Source organism: Callionymus lyra, chromosome 17, assembly GCF_982586985.1.
Source record: "Callionymus lyra chromosome 17, fCalLyr1.hap1.1, whole genome shotgun sequence".
Classification (NCBI taxonomy): domain Eukaryota; kingdom Metazoa; phylum Chordata; class Actinopteri; order Syngnathiformes; family Callionymidae; genus Callionymus; species Callionymus lyra.
The window spans coordinates 6,372,030-6,396,391 of NC_141834.1; the positions used below are offsets into that span (position 1 = coordinate 6,372,030).

The following is a 24,362-nucleotide window of genomic DNA, read 5'->3' on the forward strand; positions in this document are numbered from 1 at the left end:
TACATTGAATGAACATATTTGATACATGTTTTGAGGGTTTGGCATTTTATTACATACTAATAACAACATCTCTCTCTCATACACACACATAGACACACACTTACACACAGTTGAAAACAGACACCAAAGGAAGTAAACAGTGGCTGAGTGAAAACACTTTGCAGCTAAATGTGGACAAAACTGAAACTCTGGTGATTGCTCCTGATGATAAGATTCCAGGGTTGAGTCAGTACTTGGGTGACTTAGGTCAGTCTGTCAAACTGAGCCTGAGAAACCTGGGTGTTGTATTTGATAAAGACATGTCTCTTGTTCAACACTTCAGAAAACTCTCCAGAAACTGTTTCCTTCAACTGAGAAAAATCTATAAACTTAGGTAAATGATGTCGGAACATGATCTGGAGCTTGTAATCCATGCATTTGTCTTCTCGCCTGGATTACTGTAACAGTTTTCATGTCTTAACAAGAAGTATCTGTCTCGCCTGCAGTTGATTCAGAACTCTGCAGCGAGAATTCTGACCTGCTCAAGTAGAAGAATATATATAAATATACATATATTTTAGCAAAACTACTTTCTTTTTCGAAATCGATAATTGTTAGCAACATCTGTTAGCTTAGCCAGCACTTCTGAGGTTAGCTATTTCTTCACCACAACAGTTTTTTAACATAATATTAAAATACACATGTAAGCACAAGCTTTTAAAGCCATATTCAATCTCCTTTTTCAGTGCATCTTTAGCACATATTATATTTATAGAACACATGTCTGTTGTTCTATACACTAGTAAGGATTCGATGCTTATAGCTTAGCCTGCGGCTAAAAATGCTACACACCGCCAAAACTAAACTTAACTCGGCTGACAAGTTGTCGGCAATGAACGGAGCTGGAACGTATAAGATGTTTACACGTTGACGCCAGTGAGCTCGGAGACGAAGAGGGAGTTAACGTTAAAGTTAAACTAGCATTGACGAAATGTAGCATTACCTACTAAATAGGTTTCCTTCTGATTCAAATTCATCATGTTTATAAAACACATCTTTGAAAAGATGTAAAAATAAATTGTTATTATGCGTCAAAGCTGAATTAATTTCACATAAACATGGCGATATTGTTTAAAAAATAATATTATTATAACCAAGGATTTTCCTCACTCAAACTAAAGCTCTTTAAGTGGATAACGAATATTCCAAAGAATATAAATCCAAACGTATAAGGTCAAGTTCTTGATGTATAAATAATCATATTAAAGCAATTACTTTTTTCTAAGCTGATGCCCATCATCACGTTGAGATCAAGCGAGGATCAAACGGCTCTGGAAAATATAGCATGTGTATATATAAATTCTGATCGTCGCCTATAGTGGGTTTCGGGATGTCCCGATGTAACCTTCCTACTCGTCCTGTTTTCACCTCTGCCCTGTTTTCCAGAATACTTGCTGCACCGTCCTGCTGTTGCTGCCTCAAGGTAAAGTCCAGACGACACATGTTTTATAATCCTGCAATCTTCACGCTCGTGGAAAGTTGACAATTAAACGGGCGGACATGACAGGTGGATGGGAAGGCGGGGAAGATCAGAGGCTTGAAAGTGGGAGGAATGTAGATGATCATATCGAGTGTTAAATGTCATTGATGAGAGCCTGAAAGTTCCCAGCGGGGCCCCTGATTAGAGGTCGGTATTAGCCACTGATGGATTTGTGGATTGAACGGTAGCATGTGGCCCTTGTTAAGACTGGAGGTATTCTGTATTCTGTTGAATCGTAGCTGTGGGACCAAAGCTGAGCAATTTTGTCCTGGAATGATCTCGCCGCTCGCTTTTTTTTTTGCGTGTCTAACCTCAATAAAGATATTATTGGCTGTGACACATTATTACTCACTGTGTCATACACACTCAATTGGCATCCTTTGGAAAAACCATTGCCAGCCGCTGTTGGGTCACAAGGCAGAATCTGCCCCAGCATCCGAAAGTAGAGTAGCAACAGAAAAGCTGATTGGCCGGGAGCTGGGCAGCAGCTGAAATAGCTATGTAAACACTTTCCCTCGCTCCGTGAGCCCCGGTAATTATAGCCAGGATGCTGGTGACGACAGTTGTCCCTTGGAGACTTCAAATGCTGGAATAAATTTGACATTATGATATTGGATGCCGGCTCCAGGGGCGCGCACACGTAAACACATGGGCTAGAGCCATGAAGTCCGGGTGTCTCCCCGCCTGGAACACAACTTGTTTACCCCTTTGTTCGACGCCCCCCCACCCCGCTCCGCACCCCGCCTCACCGGGATTGAACTTGACACCGAGGCGTGACATGGAGAACGGGCCCCTTTAAATTCGGTGCGTCGGGGTTTTACGTAACAGAGGGGAGGAAAAACAAGGAGGCAGCGCCGGAGAGAGGGACTTGACAATTCGCCGGCGAGGAGAGTGGATGTGTTGGAGAAACGGAGAGACTAGATTAGGATTTACCGGAGGCTTCCTACCATAACCAGGTAACATTAGGTGCGACTCTTGAACCCATTTTTCTATTCATTCGTGCTCTTCTATTGCAGCATGATGATGCATTATTGCACTGATATTATATTAATTTTAAACATTTTGGAAGTGTGTCTCTCTAGGTTACCACTGAACAGTCCCATGCTAGCAGTTTACATCATTAATACCATTCTTGCATCACTAGTTGGGTGATACAAAACTAATTTCTTGTCTAAAAAAATACTTGTAAAGGTATTTATTATAAAAAAAAACATGGTTTAAAAGTGTCAATTTTAGCTTAACCTGTTGATGGATGTGACGGTTTAACGCTAAAGACAGATACATGACATCATCGGTAAAATTAAGGGACACTTTTCCGAGCAGCTGTAGTGAAGTCGAGGTGCATATTCGCCCAATGACTAGCACAACGGCGCGTCACTGTCCCGTTAGTCATCAGTCATCGGAGCCCCCCTGCCATCGCGCCCCCGTAAGATGTCACCTACTGAGACAGTGTCATAGCGACTGAGGGGGCGGAAGCATGTGAGCACCAGTTCTGAGAACATACCGCATGCTTAAGATAGTTGTTTTTGCGCGGAGGCCAACATGGAGGTCAAAGTGACCAGTAGGTCTTAACGTGCCCCCCTGACCGTCACACGACACCCTTGTCCGCACGTGCTTTCTCGGGCGAAGGTACATGACTGCAGGTTTTAGACAAGAATGGGTTTCTGTAAATATCTGACCTCGGGAAAGGGTGGAGAAGGAGCAGAAATACTTTTTCTTTTACTGTCATAGTGACGAATATGTTTGCGTTAAACTACAGAGAAAAACATCCAAATTGTGGTAAATCCTTGAGAACTTACATTAGATCAGAAAAATACTTTACAGGGTCACTTAGGGGGTTCCAAAAACGACTTTGTAATAGAAAAATGAGTAGGAATATGGTTTTAGACGTCCGGATTTCTTATAGTAGGATTGTAAAATTTGGTTTTAAAAGAAGAAACCTTGAGCATAACCAGACTCATAATGGTATCGGGTTTGGGGACCATTCAACCGTCAGCCCTGTTAATATTTCTTCTGCTTTCAACTTTGTTTCCATTAAGTAAAAGTCTAAAAAAATGTGATAATTTAGGTCTTAAATGAATCTGAAGGGAGATGCCAAGAAACAAAAATGTTGGCAAATATGGTCAGATAAAGATTAGTACCAGAGGCAGCATCTTGCAAATTGTTTTTTTAAATTCTGTGCTGATAATTGACTCTTCCATTTTTTCTTTACTCTGTTTCCAGGCGATCGATCTTTTCCCCCCACGCAATCTCCCCGGCAACCCACCAGTGACCTGTGGCAGGAGAGTGTAACGAGAGATCGGGGAAACTGCCCTCTCGACAAGCCCCCTGAGTTTTCGAGCCTCCTGCGTCATGGCAGCCATTGATCTGGAGCGCGGGCTGGAACACGGCGGTCGCGGCTGGGGGCCAGAGAGGCCGGAGCTGATGGACAACTTTGACTCGGAGATGCAGGAGTGGGAAGACCAGCTGCAGGACATCCAGAGGAAAATCGAAGAGGTGGGTTCAAGATGCAAGAGGACGAGGATTGTTTAGGCACATGTCCGTCGTGCACATGATGCGAGTGCGCGAACATGCTAATGGTTATGTTCCCAGATTACAAAGTGCTTCTCTGTCCCAGGAGTGTGTGTTAATTGGCGCAGCATGTGTGTGTGAGTGCGCTCTATAATAACCTGTTGGCACTGAACGACTCAACCTTGTGGCCTTGTTGGTGTAATGATACAGACAAATGTTAACAAGCTGATTCAACTGTGGTGTGTTGACAGACACACTGAACAGTGTCCTCTCTCTCACACACACACACTGACACACACGTACACACAGTTGAAAACAGACACCGAAGGAAGTATTAAAAGTGGCTCTGGGAAACAGATGTGTGTCAGACGAGAATATCGTGTGCTGATCATAAATATAGTCGGACTTGCGCAATGATTTTTTTTTACAAGGCTGAATGTAAACAGTGTTTTGCAAGCGTCGTACCGCGTGTGTTTTGACACTTTTTCTTTACAATTTCCAGCTATACAATGAGGTCCAGGCTCGCAGAGGAGGAAGTGATGTCACCGGTACCAACCAGAAAAACGAGAGCGAGTCGCACCACCGCGGTGGGCCTTTTCTGTCAAGCAACCCTGGCAAGAATCCAGCTCTAAACGTGCCTCATCGCTATAATAACGGGTGCAACTACGCCACCAATGGCTACCCGATGACTCATCAGAATGGCTATGGCTACTGCCACGGCAACGGCGTGTCTGAGATTGGAGACCTTCTACAGGATTATTTGGGCCAAGGACAACACCTGACCCGAAAGAACAACGGAGCACGCCACGTGGTAAGAAGATGGAAAGCAAGGTTATTTGAGTAGAAGTTTATTTTCTCTGTTTTTTTTAGCACTTTAGCGACAAAATCCAAGTCAGCCAGGATGCCCCACTGTACCAGGAGGAGTTCAAGAAAAGATCTGGACACCAGAGGTAAAACCCATTCTCTTTGTATGATAAACGTCTTCAACGTTTGTTATGGTTTGGATTAATTGTATGTGATTCACACCAGGGCTGGTCAGGAGCAGTTTTCCGGCAGTTACGAGGAGACAGAAAACAGAAAGAACCGAGGAACTCACGTGAAGAAGAGTTCCCCCAACAAGGAGAACACAGGGTCCAAGCCTCCTCTTGGACAGAAAGACGCTGCCGTTGTACAGTCCCGCTCACCCGCCCAGTATTCCGCTGAATCTCCCGCTTTGGACAGGAAGTGTCATGGCTCAGGCGTACTCGTGGACAGGAAGTGCAGCAGCCCGTCTGTTTTGAGGAAGTTCGGCGCCATGCTGCAGGAGAACGAGGGCAAGACGCTTCTTGAAACAGGGGTCGTGACCCAACAGGGACATGCATCGGAGCCGAAGTGCCCCACCCCGAGCTGTCAGCGCAGAGCGTCCCCGGCCTCCGGCAGGGCGCCCATGCTGTCAGCGCAGATGGAGACCGGCCAAGAGCGGGCATCGGTTTCAGAGTCGCCGAGACATAACCAAAAAGATCTGAGAGGAACCTTCCATGGCTCCAAAGGACACCAGCCGAGTCCTCAGTCACAGCGGAGGACGCAGATGGCTGGGAGCCCCATGGTGAGACCCCGGGCGGAGCGCGAGGCAGGACCGGCTCACGGGGAGAGAGCGAGGAAACCTGTTACGCACCACGTGGAGCCGAAAGTGGACTACAGAAACATTTCAGCGCAGAATATGCAGAGGGCCCAGTCCGGCTCCAGCAGAGATGATGGACTCATTGAGCTCTTGGACATGTTGGACATCCAGCACGAGTACAGCCACAGGAACGCATCATACAAGCAGGAGGTGCGTTGACTCGTCGTTTAAAATTCTGCTTTGAAGTTTGAAACCGTCACGACCTCTGACCTTCTACTGTCTCCCCTACAGGTCGACTCACAGAAGAGCTTCTCTCGTCCCGCACGACCTGCCAATCAGAGACCGCCCTCCAGGTGGGCCAGTCGAACCCCCACTGCCAAGATCACGGCCCCATCTGGACCGATGTACCGTTCGCCAAGTCCGCAGACCCCCTCCCCCGTCCCGAAAACCAGGACCCCTAGCCCGGCCCTCAAGCGATCCCTCAAGTATTCCCCATTCAACGAGACTGTCATCATGTGATTTGAACCCCACCGTTCCCCTGTAAATAGACTGAGGATTTAAACTAAGTGCTTTAAGAAAGTTGCCACAAACGCTTCATGTACTTGAAATTTGAAGAGAACCATTTTCTGTCATTTTCTTTCGTTTTCTTTCTGTGCTAAAACATGACTGTTTGCTTTGTTGTGGTTCAACCCCCCTTTTTTCCTGCTCTTTTTCTATGGAGGGATTTTTGCATGCAGCCCCAGTTTGAGGGTGCATGTGTTCAGTCAGTGGCCATGTTGAATCACGTCCCTGTCCGACGCTACACGACTTTCCAGCTGTGGAGGAAAAACATACCAGTGTCTTTGGTGAATTGTGTGTCATACTGTAGTGCTGCCTTTTTTATGTTTTATCCTGGCACAACGTCAAGGCCCGTGGTTGAGAGATGTTATGAAGGACAAAGAAATGCGAAGTGTGTAGAAGGAATGATATGTGAACGGAGAAATGTTTCGACTGAATAAGAAAGTTAGCAAGACTAGCCTATCGCTCCTTTATTCGGTAGTGGTTTTGATGGGACTTCCTTTTATCTTTTGCATCCACTAGCTCTTAAGAGAGATCAAAGCTCAATATTGGCTGAATTTTGGATTGGAATCTGATGTACATACTTATCTGTATACTTGTACACTGATTTGATTTCCAGATGTACTTTTCTCTCGCTGGAGCTAGCTTGATCCATGCTAAAGATAAAACCTGTTCCCTTCACTAGTCTTGCGGTTGATGATGGTGAAGACAAATGTTGAGAAGATTGAACTGAGCTTTTCTTACAAAGCGTTTTAATGTCGAGGGAGGTCAATGAGTGTCATCACTCTTAGTTTGGAGGTAACAGTATGTATTTAAAGGGTACGATGGAGAGTGGCCTTAATTAAAACAAATGTGCAATCTCTTTTTTTTTTGTTTAAATATATATATATATATCTTCATGTTTCACTTCTGGATTCCTGTAGTTTTCAATGTTACTAGTCCTGGTGTGTCATTTTCATCGGTGTAAAAAGTTCCAGTTACAGCTTTACAACCTCCATGTGATTCCTCCACGTGTCTTTTTCTGAGCCTTGGAAAGTCGTGCAGTCGACGTCAGACGTAAGATGATTCGCAGCTGTACGAGTGTGTGTAACTGTACCATAATTGTCAAAAGTAATTCAGATGTTTATTTGTGACAATGATATGCCTTCAATGTCCATTTCTTTTTCTTGGTAATAAATATGAAAGTGCTTTGACGTCAAGCCTCCCAATCTCTTTCTGAAGCATTGTGTTGTCGGGTTTGAGGCGGCGCGATGATTTATCGTGACCCGACCGCATGACTGTCTAACACCAGCTGCTCACGGCATACCAGCGAGGAGGCGCTTCCAGGCTCTCTTCGCGAAGGTTCTGGGCAAAGAGTCGAGTAGTTGGGTAGCTTCAACGCCTCGGTGCTTTATGATAACTCATAAGGAATCAGTTGAAGTTGTGTTTTTCGGTTGATTTTCAGTTAAGAAAAGCAATGTTGCATAATCTATGCAACCATAAGAACTGGTCGACTGGTTCCTATAACAACCCATGACCTCAACACAATCAATATCGCCTCAATGTGTTCACGTTCAGAGCCACCTTCGGTTTCGCACCCATGTGCCGACTCAGTGCGAAAATGTTGCGTTAGAGCTGGAGGTTGTACGGAAGTCTCGAGGCCCCCATGATGCCTCAGTCTTGTCACCCTACCTCTTGGTGCTATGTGGCACCTCCGACAGAAATAGCAAGCGTGACGTGTGTTTTGGTGCCAGAAATCTTACCCCGCTGTCTTTGGGGGTTATAAAAAAAGAGTAAAGGAGGCAGGGAGGCATTCTGTTCTTCATCTCCTTTCTTTTGGCGATAAATCTTGATCAAAAGACATGATTTTAGGAGCTAATTTTATTCTAATAGATCAACACTTCCTGTTGCCTTCATGGAAAATCCCTACTTCAAGATCCATATCTTTAATTTAGCGCCATTTAATCATCGACGCAATCTTGATTCCCGACTCCCAGTAGATCCAAGCGACAGCCTATCTTGCAGGTTTGCACCTCATCAGGCTGCTCGGGGGTATTTTAACGAGGCGCCCCGTCTGATACCCTAATAACGGCCCCCCCTGCCGGCTCTTGGAAAGCCGTCGCCGCTGCCGTGACCCAACAGTCCAACAGAAGATCCAAAGGCATAAAGTGTGAAACAGATACATTCTTGGCGGCGCGGCTCTTCCTGTCCCGTCACTTTTACCCGACAGCAGGACTTGGCACATGGTGTTCCTGACCGTCTTATTCATGACAGACGGGTGACAGAGGGAAAGAGGAAGGGAACACAGGAGCAGACAGCTGAACTCATTTGACGTCAGAAAAGAGCCATTCAGCTGAGGTGTCGCCCTCCGGAAGAACGTCTGGATAATGGCTTCTTATAAACTCTTAAGGAGTTCTAACAGTTGCTTTATTTTAAAGCAGAGTTATCGATCCAACTCTCATGTTTGTCTCTCGCTTTCGCCAAATGATGATGTCGAGGCTGTGGGAGGCATTTCTACTATGTCTTTGATGGTTGACTTTAAAGCATCAGTTTGGGAATGAACAGAATGTGTTACCATAAGATGAGACCATCACGGATATGGACAGCACTCTAACGGTCATAAACCATTCTGGAGGTTTTATTTAACCTTCTGCTCTGCTTTAAATAATTTCTGTGTAAGTAAGTTGGTAAAGGTTATTCTTAAAGTGCCTTTCTTGACCAGGGTCACAAAGCGCTTTAACAATCAAAAACAATTCACAGTTAAAATATATACTTTAAAAGATCAAGACACATAAGACAAACACAGGAGTCCCAGAAAATCAGGGAAAAGCACAAATAAGAAGGAGTCAGTAATCGAAGCTCAGGATCGTTCCAAAGCTTAGGAGCAACAGCCTGGAAGGATTTCTCTCCTCTGGTCTCAAAGTGTTTTCAGGACCATCAGTAGATTCTGATCTACAGACCTAAGAGCCCGAGCTGGGGTGTAAGGCTGGATCAGATCACTGATGTTAGGAGGAGCCTGACCATAATTAGATCTGAAAGTAAGAACCAGAATTTAAAGTTGATCCTGAAAGAAACTGGCAGACATTTAAAAGACTTAAGGATAGGAGAAATGTGAGTTCTTCTACTAGAGCGGATCAGAATTCTCGCTTCAGAGTTTTGTATTAACTGCAGGCGAGACACCTCCTTCTTGTTTAGACACACAAATAAACTGTTACAATAGTCTAAACGAGAAGACACAAAAGCATGGATTACAAGCTCCAGATCATGTTGTGAAAAGTTTAGAGATTTATCTCAGTTGAAGGAAAGAGTTTCTGGTCAGTTTGAGGCTCAGTTTGACAGACTGACCTAAGTCACCCAAGTACTGCCTAGAACCTTATCTTGTCCTTTTGGTAAATATTATTTTCCATGAAAATAATTTAAGGGAAAATTGAGATCATATTTACGAAAACAATCTTTTCTTTTAATTTGTATGAAAGGTTTAGAAATATTTAATGGGCAAAGTTAGGTTTATTTGAAATTGTTTAATTTTTATTCTTTTTGGTTTTTTTTGTTGTTTTTTTACCAGTTTTCTGGTTAAATTTTGTGTTTTTTAAGAGAATTGTTGGATCTTTATAACATATTCTGAATTATTCCAAATTCACTTAATGAGGCCACTTGGAGGACAAACAAACATAGGAGTGGTTGGTAATTACTATTTTGTATTTAGCTCCAAGATAATGATCAAAATGTTTTATATTAACAGTAAAAATAAAAGAGGTTTTTGCCATGATTTTATTTTGACTTTACAAGTGAAACATTAGTAACTTTCTTTTTATTTTATTATTTTTCAACTAAATATGAATGGTATATGATGTGTAGGTTATTCTTTAAGTTGAGGGCTACATTAGTTTTTGTGTCATCTGTTTATTTTAAGTATTTATTGAAGTTTATATTTCTTGCTTAGTGGCTACAAATCTAGCGTATGATTTCAATTAATTATTTCCAACTTTATGCCATATAATGTTATGTTAGTGTAACTCGGAATCTTTCCTTTTCATGTATCCGACCTGGACTCAAATGAAAACATAACTTTTATTTAGTTTCCCATGAATCAACTTTAAGTTTTAAGAGGCTGCCGGTGATTGACCCTAATGTTCTTACAGTCCTGAGGTCAACTGAACCAAGGACAGGGTTGTTTACATCCACATGGCTTCTACACGTGTGGACACTGTGTCCCGGGATGATTATACATCAGGCATGTGGAGAAGTCATTACGGGAGGAGCACATGTATGCGGATTATGTCACAAGGAGCCTGTGGTGTCTCTGACACTTAATGATTTATTTCCTGCTGTTATCTCTTAGAATAATACTAAGATAAGATGTGTCTTTATTAATCCCACATTGACAAAAGTTGTCACAGCAGCTCATAAAACAATTATTACATTACAACAAAAACAATAATGAATAAAATAATAAACTGTAATAATATAAAATTAGCACAATAATTAAAAAAAAAGTTATGATATATACACTGCAGACCAACTTAAAAAAAAAAGTAAAGAAATTATATGAATGAATGATAAGAGATTCATAAAAAAATAACAAATACAATAAATTAAAATATTGAATTACATTTCTATAAAATTACAAATAATAATGTAATCATACATTTGTATACTTATGAATATATTAATATAGAATATGGAATTATTTTTAAAATCACAAATTATCAATATTCTCTGGTGTTTGTTTTCCTGGATTTGCATTAAGAATTAACAAGTTTGTTTTTGTTTCTTTCACCTCTTCTTTTTCTTCTATCTTATCTTCTTCTTCTTCTATCTCTGATTATTCTACTTCTATCTCTTCTTCTTCTTCTTCTTCTTCTTCTTCTTTTTCTTATTATTGGTAGTAGAATTAGTAGAATTGTAACTATTTATATTGCATGATACATATTCTTCTTATACATACAGTAAATAAATATATACATATACATTATACATTTGTATAAAAAGTGTATGTTGCATCAAGCTAATTTCAAGCTGATCTAGTCATCATTATGTTTCCGATCCTTACATAATCTATAGGAGGATCAATGACTTCCCAAAAAGCTCTTGTTGCCGGGCAGACTCTCGTGCCTCCTCAAGACTCAATATATATCCCATATCCCGGTGATCTGAGGGCACAGGTCATAATGTCTTCGAGGTTGTCGCACGTGTGGATCTCACGCTTCTTCCTGTCACCCTGTCCCACCTGTCCTCTGACCTCTGACCCCCCGCTGCTGCATCTTTGTCCTCACAAGCCTCTCATCCATCGGACCGAAAACCTTCAGCATGTGTCGTCCGTGACGCGCCCGGAATAGACGAGTGCATCGTGTGTGTGTCACATTAATGTGCGCCTTGACAGGACCACCCTGGTCAGGGGGTTAGAACCGAGGCGGGCTGACATGAGGAAGAGCGAGGCTTCGCCAGGGTTGTCGGGTTTATGCCTCGGTGATATTTGGAGGTTCGGCCTGTAAAGTTTAATAGTCCACTCGCACATGTCGGACATAAACTTATGTTTACTTGTGTTTATGTTTTTATAGATGCTCCACGTGCATCAGACACCTGAGCGTGAGTCAATAAACACGTATATGACAATAATATAAGAATAGAAAAGTACTTTTTTAGTTATGTAAGTTCATATGTTAATAAAGCTGTATTTATTTTTGGTAATTTCAACTATGATCTTTGTATTAGATCCTTCTGTTTGGGATGAAGGGAAGGAATAATGGATACATGAAAAATGTATTAAATTAAATGTAAGTAAGTAAGTAATTTATATTTATAGAGCTTTTCTAGACCAGGGTCACAAAGTGCTTAAATACTCAAAAAATATATACTAAAAAGATCAAGATAATGTATAATTCTAGCATTGATACTGCTGTCAAATCATGCTACATATCATACGGAAGATTTCATTATTTAGTTTGTATGTTTTCAGTGTCCTTGTCCGTAAAAAAAGGATAAATATATAAAATTAAAATTGCCAAAATAAGGAAAGCTACCTGCTTGCTCAGGCCCATCTCAAAAAGGTTAAAAATTAAAACATTTTGTACAATTTTGTATCTTTTTTTTCCTCTTGTTGTATTTTCACTTGCATTGCCATTTTCCTCTGTATTTATTATTTTTGAGTTATGGCACTCTTGGTAATCCTCATCCTCATCATCAAGAAAATAGATATAAAATAACATTATACACTTTTTACAAAGATCATATCAAACAAAAAAAAATGTGTAAGCATTAGTAGTTCTCTCCTTATGTTAGCATCTAATCTGTACTGGATAATATGTATTGCAGAAAAAAAATCATGTATGGTGTAATTAAAGTAGTAAAGTAAATGGTATATTTTTATTTTGTTTAAAGTTCCCTTATGTGTATAATTGTTGGATAGGGAAAAGTGTAAACCTGGAACACGAGACTGTGGGACTACAACGTCCCATGACACTAGTATGTTCAAAGCCAGTAACTGAGATTTTTTTTTTCAACAAAAGCAACGATGAAGAAGATTTTTGAGTTATTTTGGCTTCACACGGCGGCCATCTTAAAAGGCGCTCCACGGACATGTCGTCTCTCATGTCCTCTTGAGAATCCCTAACAAGCGCAACACGCGTTTCTAAGCTGTTGCTCATTTCCCAGAAGCGTTGACGGCTTAAATAATGAACACTCGGGTCAACCAAGTTAGACCAGGGGTGTACTTTTGAATCCTCCGCTCTCCTCACTCCATTCCTCACGGCAAACAACAAAAAAGTGGACGCACTGTCACGAGTGACCCTTCCATCTTCGTCCCTCTGTCCAAACTGTCAGTGTGTCGGGGTCCCGACCACGGAGGCTGCAGCCACCAGGACCAGAGGTGGTACCATCAAGGGCGACTGCAGGGACCCTAAAGAGGGTCTTTAGAATTTCAGTCCTCCCCATTAAAATAGAATGGGGCCCTTTTTTGAAAGACAACCCATGAGTCTCGCCTTTCAAAACAAGAGCGGGGTGCTCTCGTGGGATTAAGTTGGGGCGGCCAGTACAGTAACGGTGACTATCAGGGCCGGGTCTAGGCAGGGGCAAGAGGGGGCCTGGCCCCCTCAAACTTACATGTAAGTAAGTAAGTAACAGCACAATGCCCCCTCAAGATTTGTGGCTGCCCCCTCATACATGCCTGTCTAGACCCGGCCCTGGTGACGCCTCGTGAGGGCGAACTATTGAGAGCAATTTAGACTCATAATGAACACATAGTTGATCAATTCAATTGCTAACTCAAAACTAGCTTTTTTTTCTTAGTCATGGTTCACTCATGACTGGGAAGTCTTACAGTGTAAGTAAGTCATTTGTATTTATAGAGCGCTTTTCAAGACCAGGGTCACAAAGCACTTAAACAATCAAAACAATACTCAATAAAATATATAGTTTAAAGGTCAAGATAAGACTTAAACAAAGGAGTTCCAGAAAATCAATGAAAAGATCACACACTTCTGCACTTAAAATGAATATTTTGAGTACACAAGTGCGTCCACATTGAGCAGTGACACTTTCCACCCTTAACGGTCACCATCTTAGTGACGTAGATGGCGCTTAATGGAAGCTACATCACTGACAGCTCGTCTTCAGAGCAGATTCCGGCTTAAATGTCTCAAGAAATCACTGATTTTACCAAAAAACAAAAGTAATAACTAAATAAAACAAAACTCAATAACTTATTTTAGTTGGCGAAAAGCACTTTCAAGTGTCGGTGATAGTGTTCCAACGGCTGGTTGCAATAAGCCTTAAAAAGGAGTAGTAGAAGAAGAAGCTGTCGAGTCATTTCTGATAGGTGTGTAGTGGCAGTGTTTGATTTGAGACAGTACTAGTCTGTCAAAATTTGCACACTGCTCAAGTAAATCCACTGTCTTACAGTGTACTGTAAATCAGTGCACTGGCTAGTTAGCATGCTAGTTAGCCAAACCCCTTACAACGTAACCCTTCTGTAACATGTTCTGTTTGAAGAGGAATGTAACTATGTAATGCAATAGTTGTGTATTAATACCTTGATACCTACACTATTTTCGTTTTTTAGATCTTTTTTCCAAGAAGGATTTTCTTTTACTAAAGGGTCTGCGACGTAACTAAATGAATCATAAATCTTCCACAAATTTTCATTTGTTAAATATGAATGCTAAATACACAAGAGACTATTTGGAAGTTAATACGTTTATCTTCCGTGTCGTACAATGCATATCATGATGACTGAAAGAACATGTCACGGCTGACACGGGTCAATTCACTGTTCTGGTTCTCTTGGATCTGAGCCTTTGTCACAGTTGCCAGATTCTGCTGAGAAGACTGAGGGATGAAGTGAGACTGTCTCGGTCGGTGTAAGAGTGGTTCCCATCATACCTTTCTGGGTGCAGTTTTAGCGTATCTGCCAATCAAATGAGGTCTGAATCAGCAGATCTGTTGTGTGGAGTCCCTCAAGGTTCTGTTCTGGGTCCTTTATTATTTTTGCTGTACTTGATTCCCCTCGGTAAAATCATTCAGAGATTTCCTGATGTTTCTTATCTCATTTTTGCTGATGATTTCCAGCTCCACTGCTCTTTTGATCCAACTGAACAGCTTAGCCAATTGTTTGCTAGAAATAAAACAATGGTTGAGTGAAAACACTTTACAGCTAAATGTGGACAAAACTGAAACAGTGTTATCTTGACCTTTAAAGTATATACTTTATTGAATATTGTTTTGATTGTTTAAGCGCTTGTGTGACCCTGGTCTGGAAAAGCGCTCCATAAATACAAATCACTTACTTACTTACTTAAGGTGCTGAAGTGATGCCTTCAGGGGCACAACTCACTCTCTTTAAGGAGCATTGCTGTGGAACTAAAACGGGACAGTAGTAGCTCATTCAAAGCCCAAAAAAGCATCTGTCATACAGTGAAATGATCGCTGTAAAAACTTGCTTCATATTTCACTATATAATATAATAATAAACTTGTTTATTTAAAGTTTGATTCATACAGAGGATTACAAAAATTACCTTAAATTACTGACACATTTTAACAGGTTAAAGCTGACTATCGTTGCACTGTGATGGTGCATGAACAGTAGGTTGGATGCGTGGTAACAGCTGGCCACAGTGAGAGGCAGAGAAGAGAAACAGAATCCACCTCTCAGCATCTCTAAATCTTTGACTCCTGTAGTCCTGATGCCTCTGAGGCGACCAGGCGGGACTATATCGGGCCAGACGGGCAACTGGACCTCGCCGTCGCCTCGCTTCTCTCTTTTCCTTCGCATTGCCACGTTTTCAGCAAGAGTCCACCGGGTTCTCCGCTTGCACCCTTTGCTCCCGAAAACAAGGTCGGTTAGTGTGTCGGGAAGTCACAGCCTTAGTCAGGGCGCAAGTATTCACGCTGACATGTAGGAATTCTGTATCTTGATGAAGGTTTCAGAATATTTTTAGTCATACGTTCTTTCAATTTCAAGAAGCCAAATTATAGGAAAACTTCCTCACCTTCAAGTGGTGTTTGAATAGTAACCTCCAGAATTAGGTTTAGAAGTTGTATTTGCAGGAAACAATAAGAATTCTTTGGATACGGCTGAAAAGAACATTGGTTCACCTTTCACACACACTGTTTTAGGGGTTTTTTGGACATAGCACTACATATTTTATCATTAAAAACACTAACAAACAGGTGATTTATTTGAACAGCAGACAAACTTAATAACAACCACAGAACTAATTGGGAGGCACTATTAACAACAGACCTTACTTAAGGTGCCAACGAAACAGTGAACTCCCAAGTCATAATTTAAAAAAAGTATTTTTATATAGTTACGTGTATGCACATTTGAAGTACAGCTACAGATAACATTCTACGAGTGTGTGGAATATATGCACCCTTTTTAGCAGTGACTGTGGTGCCAAAAGAATCTGTGACTCACACGTGCTGATTCGCGTTTAGTAACTTGTACTCGTACACTTGGAAAATATAGTCAAGGTTTGTTTTCTGTGTTTTTACGACTACAAGTCTTCAATCACGCATGTGTAGCTTCTGGATTATGAGTATGAATATGTAGTTACGTCAATGCAACTTAATTGTACGAGTACACATCTCATGTTACGGGTATGTGGGACTTATGCACCCGTTCTGACTTAATAACCAAGTAGCTTGTAGCTAGCTGCTAAGCAGGAAATGGGCAGGTTTCTGACAGGATAAAGATCATCGGAGAAGACCAACAGAAAAGCTCAATGGTCTCATGGTCATCTATATTTAAAAAAAATGAGGCAGGACACATCTAGTATGACTTAACAGCTGCGCAGAAATGTGGCTACAATTGCAATAAATTCTTAACAAATAAAACAATTTAAAATTGAATTGAAGCAAAGAAAACACTAAAAAAAAGTTTATATATTTTGAAGGATTCGCGGTGTGTGTGTTTATTTGTGTATTGCAAAAGAGGCTATGGGCTAATACTGTTTTGGGGGGCCTTGGCATGGTGAGGTTTGGGAACCTAAGACATGTTACTGAGCCGCAACAGAAACACGAAATATTTGTAATATTGCTACAGTAGTGGTTATTAGAGTCGGAAAGGTGTTTTCATTGTGCATCCTACTACAGGGGAAATTGGCCGTATTTGTGAGTGTGTGTGTAAATGTCTTTGTGTGCCCTGGCATCCTGTCCAGGGCGTCCCCTGCCTCTCACCCAAAGAAACTAGGATAGGCTCATGTCCCCCCGCAACTCTTGTAATGGAATAAGCAAAAGGCAATGAATGAATGAATCCAATTTCTCTTAAATAACAGATTCCAATATCTCATAAAATTTCATTAAGTCCATGACTTCTTCACCTGTCTGACAGCATTACTGTCCAACAACTGTCCCAGACCTATAATGCTTTAAATGCTATCACAATGTTGTGTTTCTGCACTTTTTCCAGGTCAAGTTATTACGGTATTACATGATACTGAAGTATTACGTTATTACATCATACTGAAGTATCACGTTATTATATGATATTGAAGTATTACGTTATTGCAAGGAAATTATTTATTACTTTATTACATGATAATTTAGTATTACGTTATTACCTAATAGTGAAGTATTACATTATTACATGATAGTGAAGTATTAGGTTATAACATGATAATAAATTATACTTTTTACATGGTAGTCGTGTATTACATTATTATATGATAGTGAAGTATTACGTTATGAAATTATCTGTGTTGTGAAATTACATGATAATGTTTTCTTTTGATTGTTTTTTTGCGTTGGCAGCTTCACGCTTCCATAAGTAAGAATACAATTGAAATTGTATAATAAATACAATTGAGTAATACAGCACCACACAAGACACCATAAATAATTATAAATATCTCACATTTGAGTGTAAAAATGCAAAAAATCCCCACTCAGATATGTTACCTCCATTCATTAACACGTCAAAGTAAATAAAGTGCCAAATAAAACAAGAACAAGGTTTCGGGTTCACCAATGTAATACGTAACCATCTTGCATGTTTTAACAAGAGCATTTAATAGTAAAAAAAAATAAACAATGTGAAAAGTGCTTTTACTCTGTCCACTTTTGTTTTTGCTGCCACCTACTGTAGAGTCACCGTTAGCTTTTCTAAAAAATCGTAAAGAAAATGGTTCAAGAATGTTCTTGATGAGAGAGACTGTCTAATAGTAGTAACAGTTTTATAAACAAGAAGTAAACGTCCTCCCGCTGTGTCCTCTGACACACTTTCATCCGGCTCATAAATAGTCCTATACTCACGCCACTATTCTGTACGTGAAACTGTATTTAGGCCTGGCCGCCGCCCAGAATATCAACTTTATGATTTTGGAAGTCATCGTAATGACGCCATGTTGTTATAAATGGTTTTATTAGCGCCGGGCAGAAGCGGGACCCGTCACCTGATAGTGGCTGATGGTGTGAGCTCGATGAAGGCTGGCAGCGGCACTGAGCTCATCACTGGCTGCCGGCGGGCGTCAAATACTCGTTCTTGTCGGAACTAACATGAACGCCGCTTCATCTTGGCACAGCTTTTTTTTTTTAGGGGGGGGGGGGGGGGGGGGGGTCGGGAACATGTCTCTCCTTGAACACAGGCCGGTAACAACCTTGTTTGACGATAACAAGGACGTAAATAATCCTCGCAACGACAATGCTGCGACTGTGATCCTCGGGCGAGAGATGTGACCGTGACAGGACTATTCGTGGAGGGATTGTCTTTGGTGTGAAGAGCGAGGCGTCTGAACTGTACATGATGACACGTATGAAGCAGTCCAAGTGCCAGCTATGTGTCTGCGAAAACACATCAAGGTGGTGAACTATGTCTGGCTCGGAGCAACATACCCAGACCTGGATGCAGACTCACACTCTCCTCTTTAGAACTGTCGCGATCTGTCGCCGGTCTTTGACCAGGATCACACAACTAATGATTTGTCCTTCACAAGTATGTGTGCCCATCATCCTTGAGGTGTTGCATCTAAATATACAAATAATTTTCCGCGTGTAAATCTGTCGTCTCACGGATCGTTCCTGCATCAAGATTATGACTTATGTTTTAAAGAGATCAACGGTGTCGGGATAAATCTGAGAATGCTTCTCACTTTCACACTCGGGTTGAGCTCCAGTGAGAAATGGCTGTTAGATATAGCAGTTGCATTAGACGCCTTTTACTCCACATCTAACTAGTGAGTACAAAATCACAAAGAAGGTACTGTCCATGATTCAGAACAGATAAAAAATATTGTACTCTTTCACCTTGAGAAACACATTTTTCATTTTTCAGATTCACTTCAGATTCAGATTTCTTTTGACTGTATTGATTTTGATTTTGATTTCGTTGCTTTTCGGCTTTCAAATACAATTTCATATTATAGTTAAATTTCAATAAAATGTGTTTAAAATGAAACAATACTATTTCTTTCAAATGTTTAATCAATTCGATTTTTTAAATTACAATTAACACGAAAATATTTTACTTACAGTGTTCATTTTGCAATTAAACTTCCGGCCACTAGATGGCATCCTTCATTATGTCCTCCGCAGCTAATGATACCAGCGATGACTGAGGACGAGAGGATACAGTTGTCTCCAGCAGCTTTTAAAGCTAATATTTGGACATATTTTTGTTTCAAAACAAATGAAAGCAGTGACGACTTCATCAAGAGTCATGTTGTCCAAAATTGTCCAACAAGAGGTCAAGTATTCAACAATACTACAAATATATACTTGTTCCTGCAATATTGCAACATATCATATTAGTGCCCCTGTATCCTGTTTTTTTTCGTAACGCCAATTCCTTGCCAGTACATACCTCTTATACATTGCACCTGATCAGGTCTATGGTGAAAAAAAGTAATGTAGTGTTGTGATGAATGATGCCATCTAGTAGCCAGTTTATTCGCAACAAAAAAATTAACAAAAGCTGGACATTTTTGCATGTTAATGTAAAGATAAAAATGTAATTATTGATTTTTCACACACTTTATTCATAATGATACAAATAGAACCTGATTTAAAACAAAAATCAATACAGTACTGTGAAAAATACTCTTGTTAAATTAGTATTGACAATCTGTTAACTTGGCATACTAGATATGGCATGACGGAGTCATGTGGATAGAAAAGAAAGATCAACTAGTGGTTGCTAATGCTAATTTAGCAAGTCAACTATTTTCTCTGTCCAGTTGATACGTCAAAGTCCATGGTTATTCATATAAATTTGCTGCCTGTGATCATTTAAGGTTTTTCTACTGCATAAAATAACCTCCAGAACAAGTTGTTTAGGGCATTAAACCCATACTCTCAGTGGCTACATGAGCAAATAGGTGCAGGACTTCATGGTCCTCCTGAATCCATGCCAGTGCCTGGACATTTTGCACAAAAAAACATTCCTAGAAATAACACAAATAATCCAAAACATTAAAAACCAAATAATGACATCAACGCAACAATAAAAAACTACAATTATCCCGTGATATATTTGTGTTGACACAAACAGAATATGGAGTCAGATCAGCATTTTATTGCTTAAACCATAAATATGTTTCCTGTGGATCTAACAAATCTGTGGTCAGACTCACCGTCATCAGTCCTTCCACAGCTCTAAGGTGGCTTTGAATTAAGTCATGCTCATTAAATGCTGTTACAAATTTAACTTAGCTGTAGACACACACACACACACACCACACACACACACACACACACACACACACACCACACACACACACACACATAGAAACAGCTGCACAGTAGCAGAGTCTCCCTCACACTCAGACTGATTCAATGACTTCTAAAAGTGGATGAACACACATGTTAAGTGCATGATTCAGCTCTTGCCAGAATATATAAAAACATTTAAATAGTAAAAACTACACATTTGAAAATAAATACTTGAAAATATGGCAGTGCTGTGTTTATTAGAATATAAACCTCTATTAATCTCATAGGAATATACAAATTCAGCATTTAAAACTTGGCACAAAAACGCTATTTATCAGGAAGAAAAACAATTATTTCATTGTGATATGTATATTTAGGATTAGCATTGTTGTTTTTAACAGATTGTTTCAAAGGTTTTAATTGTGAATGTACATGAATATATCGGTCCTAAAGTGGAATCCTTAAAATAGACCAGACCTGGGAACAGTGTGGCGCGGGGGCCGACTGCCGTCCTTTAGACCAAGTTCATGCGGCCCTCATGAGGTCAGAGCTGAACCCCGAAACAGATCATGTGACACCTCTCTGAAGGGTTTCTTTTGTGCTACGTTTAACTCTCAATATAACTTGTGAAAGTTCTTGTTATATTGTACGTCAAATATATGCAAATATTTCAAAATGAATATTAGAAAAAGTTGTAGTTCATTGTTGATCTTTTTTTTAATGAAAAAACAAGATGAAAAAAACCCCCACTATTAAATAATATGTTCAGCATATAACTGGTTTATTTGTAATGTAGAATTTTTTTTATCCCCTTATAAAATACTTTTTTTTCTCTGATACTTTTTCTTTTCTTGACATGATTGTCTTAATTAATTCCATAGATTTACGAGCAGCAGTTAACTCAGGTGGTAATAAGGAAAAGAAACAGCAGCATGTTAGGGGGTGTTATAATAAGTGTTATAATAAGTGACCCGAACATAGTGTGACAAACACAAATCAGGCCTGGCATCGAACCAGCGACCTCTTAATTAACAGCTGGTCAACCCTTGAGCCATGTCGCCTTCAGACTTGAGTTATTTTCGGTTGGATAAAATCATTGCCCTCTGGTATGTTCTGGAGCTTCTTGTGGCTGTTTTTTTTCAGCTTGTTAAAGATGCAGCAGCGACACCAAGTGGACGTTTGGTGAAGTGCAACAACACTACCTCAGATCACCCTCCTCTGGGAAGTCAATTGTTAAGACTGAGAGCTTCTGTGGCACATGTTGCTGCTTCAACAATGAAAGATTGTAGCAGCTGGAAGAAATAAAAAGTGAATCATGGGATTGAAGTTCTCGGTGCCAAAGCTTTGATAGTAGCTGCGAGGAGAGCAGTGAGGGTTGAGATGAATGTGACCCGGACACTTTTAGCAGGACTCTTTCCAGTAGTGCTGCCAGCAGCTTTCATCACCCGACACACACCAGCACACACTGGTGTGTTGTTGTTGTTATGTTTGTCGCCATGTTTTGCTCATTTCTTTTAAATTAGTGAAAACTATTTGACAAAAACTAATTTTGCATTAATGTATTTATTACACACCATTATACAATAGGTTTGTGTGTAATGGCAATAATCTGGTATTACAATATGTATCATGATACAAGCAACAATAGGATATATTGCAATACTCTACTATAGTTGTAGTATTTTCGGAGTACTTGAGTCTAGCGTTGCAGAATTTACGGAATGCGTGACTCTTGGCGACTTCTTAACTGCCTTCATTTGTTTTGAAACCAAAATACTGGTTTGCTGCCGTATCCTCTCGTCCTCAGTCATCTCCAGGATCTCGCAAAGATTTTATTGTTTCTTTAGCTGCGAAGTACCTAATGAATGCTGTTGTCTAGTGGCCAGTTTATTTGCAACACAAAAATGTCAAAGTCAAAAATGTTATTTTACACACACATTATCCATAATTATACAAATATAACCTGATTTAAAAAAAGAAATAAAAGTAGTTTCAAAACAAAAATCAATAAAGTATTGTGAAAATACTCTAGTCCCAAACGCCTATTATACTCCATTTTTAACATAATAACTTTTAGTATTTGTCATGCTTCTTTGTTTACTTCTGTAGACATATGATGACTCGGGAGATAATCGTGGACGACACTTTGCTCCGTCAATAGATCACCGACATGTTGACTTGGAGGGCTCAAGCTCTTTATTTAGATCAGCTTCCATCATCCGGTTATTTAAAAGCAGCAACAGTGTTTGATCACATCGGAGAAGGAGGAAAGACAGACATCATCAAGAAGAGTATCTTTTGATGCACTTTATAATTAAATAAACATGTATTAAATCACTGTTTTAGTTGTGAAAGTTGTGAAAAATGTTGACTGCAGCATGAGTTGGGTAAACATGAGAAATTTCATTTGATTTTGAAAATAAAAGAGTTAAACCCTGTCACAGTTCTGTCACGGTACACTGTCCATCAGGACTACTTGAGCGAAGTCCAGAATCGGCCGATCCACCCCGGGGTGACATTCTTCCCCCCTCCTCATCCTCACTCTCATCCGTGACGCCGACATCCGTGACATCTCCGTCCACTTCCTCCGTCTGGCTGATTGACAGCTGCGAGAAAGAGTCTTCCAGGATCGGAGCCGGGGAAGGAATGACCCGATGGCGTCCGAAAAGTGTTTGCGGCCCGATCGAGGGACGAGCCGCCAGGGACTGGATCGCAGAGTCCGAGCCGTCGGCTGAACTGGTGCCGCGTGGAGCTACGAGTGTCGCTAACGAAGGCTCTTGATCCAACCTCAGTCCAGCCACGCCCTTCTTGGGAATGTCGACGATGTCTCTCTTCATCTTGCGCCGGCGGCCTTGCCCGTTTGTCCGGTACTGCACCATGTTTGCGAAATCCGCCATGTACAGGAAGCCCGCAATCAACACCTTAGCGCTCTTCTTGCCTTTGTTAAAGGCCTCCTCCAGCTCCCTGCTGGTCCGCTCGTCGTACTGCCACCAGCCGTTGCGGCCCTCGTAGTACCACGTGTGGTCCAGGCGACGACCGCCTCCGGCCGCGGCGGCCTTAAGTTCTTCCGGGGAAAGGAGAACGGGTCGCTCCAGGAAGTCCTCGGGGATCTGCTGTCTGCAGAGGGCGCAGCGTTTGCTTTGCCAAGAGGCGCCTTTGACACACAAGAAGCAGAAGACATGGCGGCACGGGAGGCGGACCGGGTGCACGCAGCTCTGGAGACAGATGGCACAGTCCGGGACGATGTTGCCGGAGGACAGACCGTCGTCTTCCGCTCTTCTGCTGGAGGCGACATCAGAACTTGGACCAGCCAGAACTCCGTTCCCTGCCATGCTAGACAAAAGAGAAACACATCTTACATGCGAGCCTTCAAAAGATTCAATTTATTTATTTAAAATTGGGATAAAACATGCAACAATTCGAGTATTTAATAAATAAAGTATTTAAAGATCATATTTTATAGTTTAAATGCGCATTTCTCTTATATAAAGCGAACTTCCTTGAGTATAACAACATAAGCCATGTTTTTACCAAATCAAATCTTTTCAGAAAAATAACTAGAACAACTTTTAAACATGTTTCAATAAAAAGTAAACAGTGTTGCTCATGACGGCACACGCCCATTTCCCTGTTGCTAAGCTAACGTTAGCATTATCATTTTTATTTACACTTATGTACAACGTTACGTCGTTAAATGGTCGTATACAGTCAACTTATACATCAATTAATAATAAATACTGTAAAAACTCGTCACATTCCTTTTTATAACGTATCCGAGAACAAGGAATTGTGTTGTTAGCATTTAGCTTCCAACCGTGTAGCTTTCACTTTTTATTTACCTGGTTTCACCCGAAAGCTGCGAAGGATCAGCGATTCTGAAGGAGCAGTTGTGGATATTTTTAACTCCTCATGTGAGCTCCAGGGTCGCGGATCAGGTTGTGACGGAGAACCAGCTGTGACGGGCGTCAGGACATGTCCGGAGATCAGACTTTAAACCGTGCGGATGAGGTGACGAGCTGCGTGACGCATGATGTGTAGATCGAAGAGA

At 40.9% G+C, this 24,362-nt stretch overlaps 3 protein-coding genes across 3 annotated transcripts in view; 1 reads left to right on the forward strand and 2 right to left on the reverse strand.

The window, feature by feature from the left end:
• Positions 1-24,362, reverse strand: part of rnf217 (ring finger protein 217) — a 124,043-nt gene that overhangs the window by 61,047 nt on the left and 38,634 nt on the right. The gene's annotated exons all lie outside the window — the stretch shown is intronic.
• Positions 3,869-7,381, forward strand: LOC148062258 (uncharacterized). Its single transcript, XM_087812169.1, has 5 exons — positions 3,869-4,015; positions 4,533-4,841; positions 4,901-4,980; positions 5,060-5,840; positions 5,922-7,381. The coding sequence occupies exons 1-5, from the start codon at positions 3,872-3,874 to the stop codon at positions 6,147-6,149; spliced, it is 1,542 nt and encodes a 513-aa protein (XP_087668295.1). The 5' UTR covers positions 3,869-3,871; the 3' UTR covers positions 6,150-7,381.
• On the reverse strand, positions 22,493-24,337 carry LOC148062259 (E3 ubiquitin-protein ligase rnf146-like). Its single transcript, XM_087812724.1, has 2 exons — positions 24,154-24,337; positions 22,493-23,647 (listed from the first exon to the last, which is right to left on the reverse strand). The coding sequence occupies exon 2, from the start codon at positions 23,644-23,646 to the stop codon at positions 22,753-22,755; it is 894 nt and encodes a 297-aa protein (XP_087668850.1). The 5' UTR covers position 23,647; positions 24,154-24,337; the 3' UTR covers positions 22,493-22,752.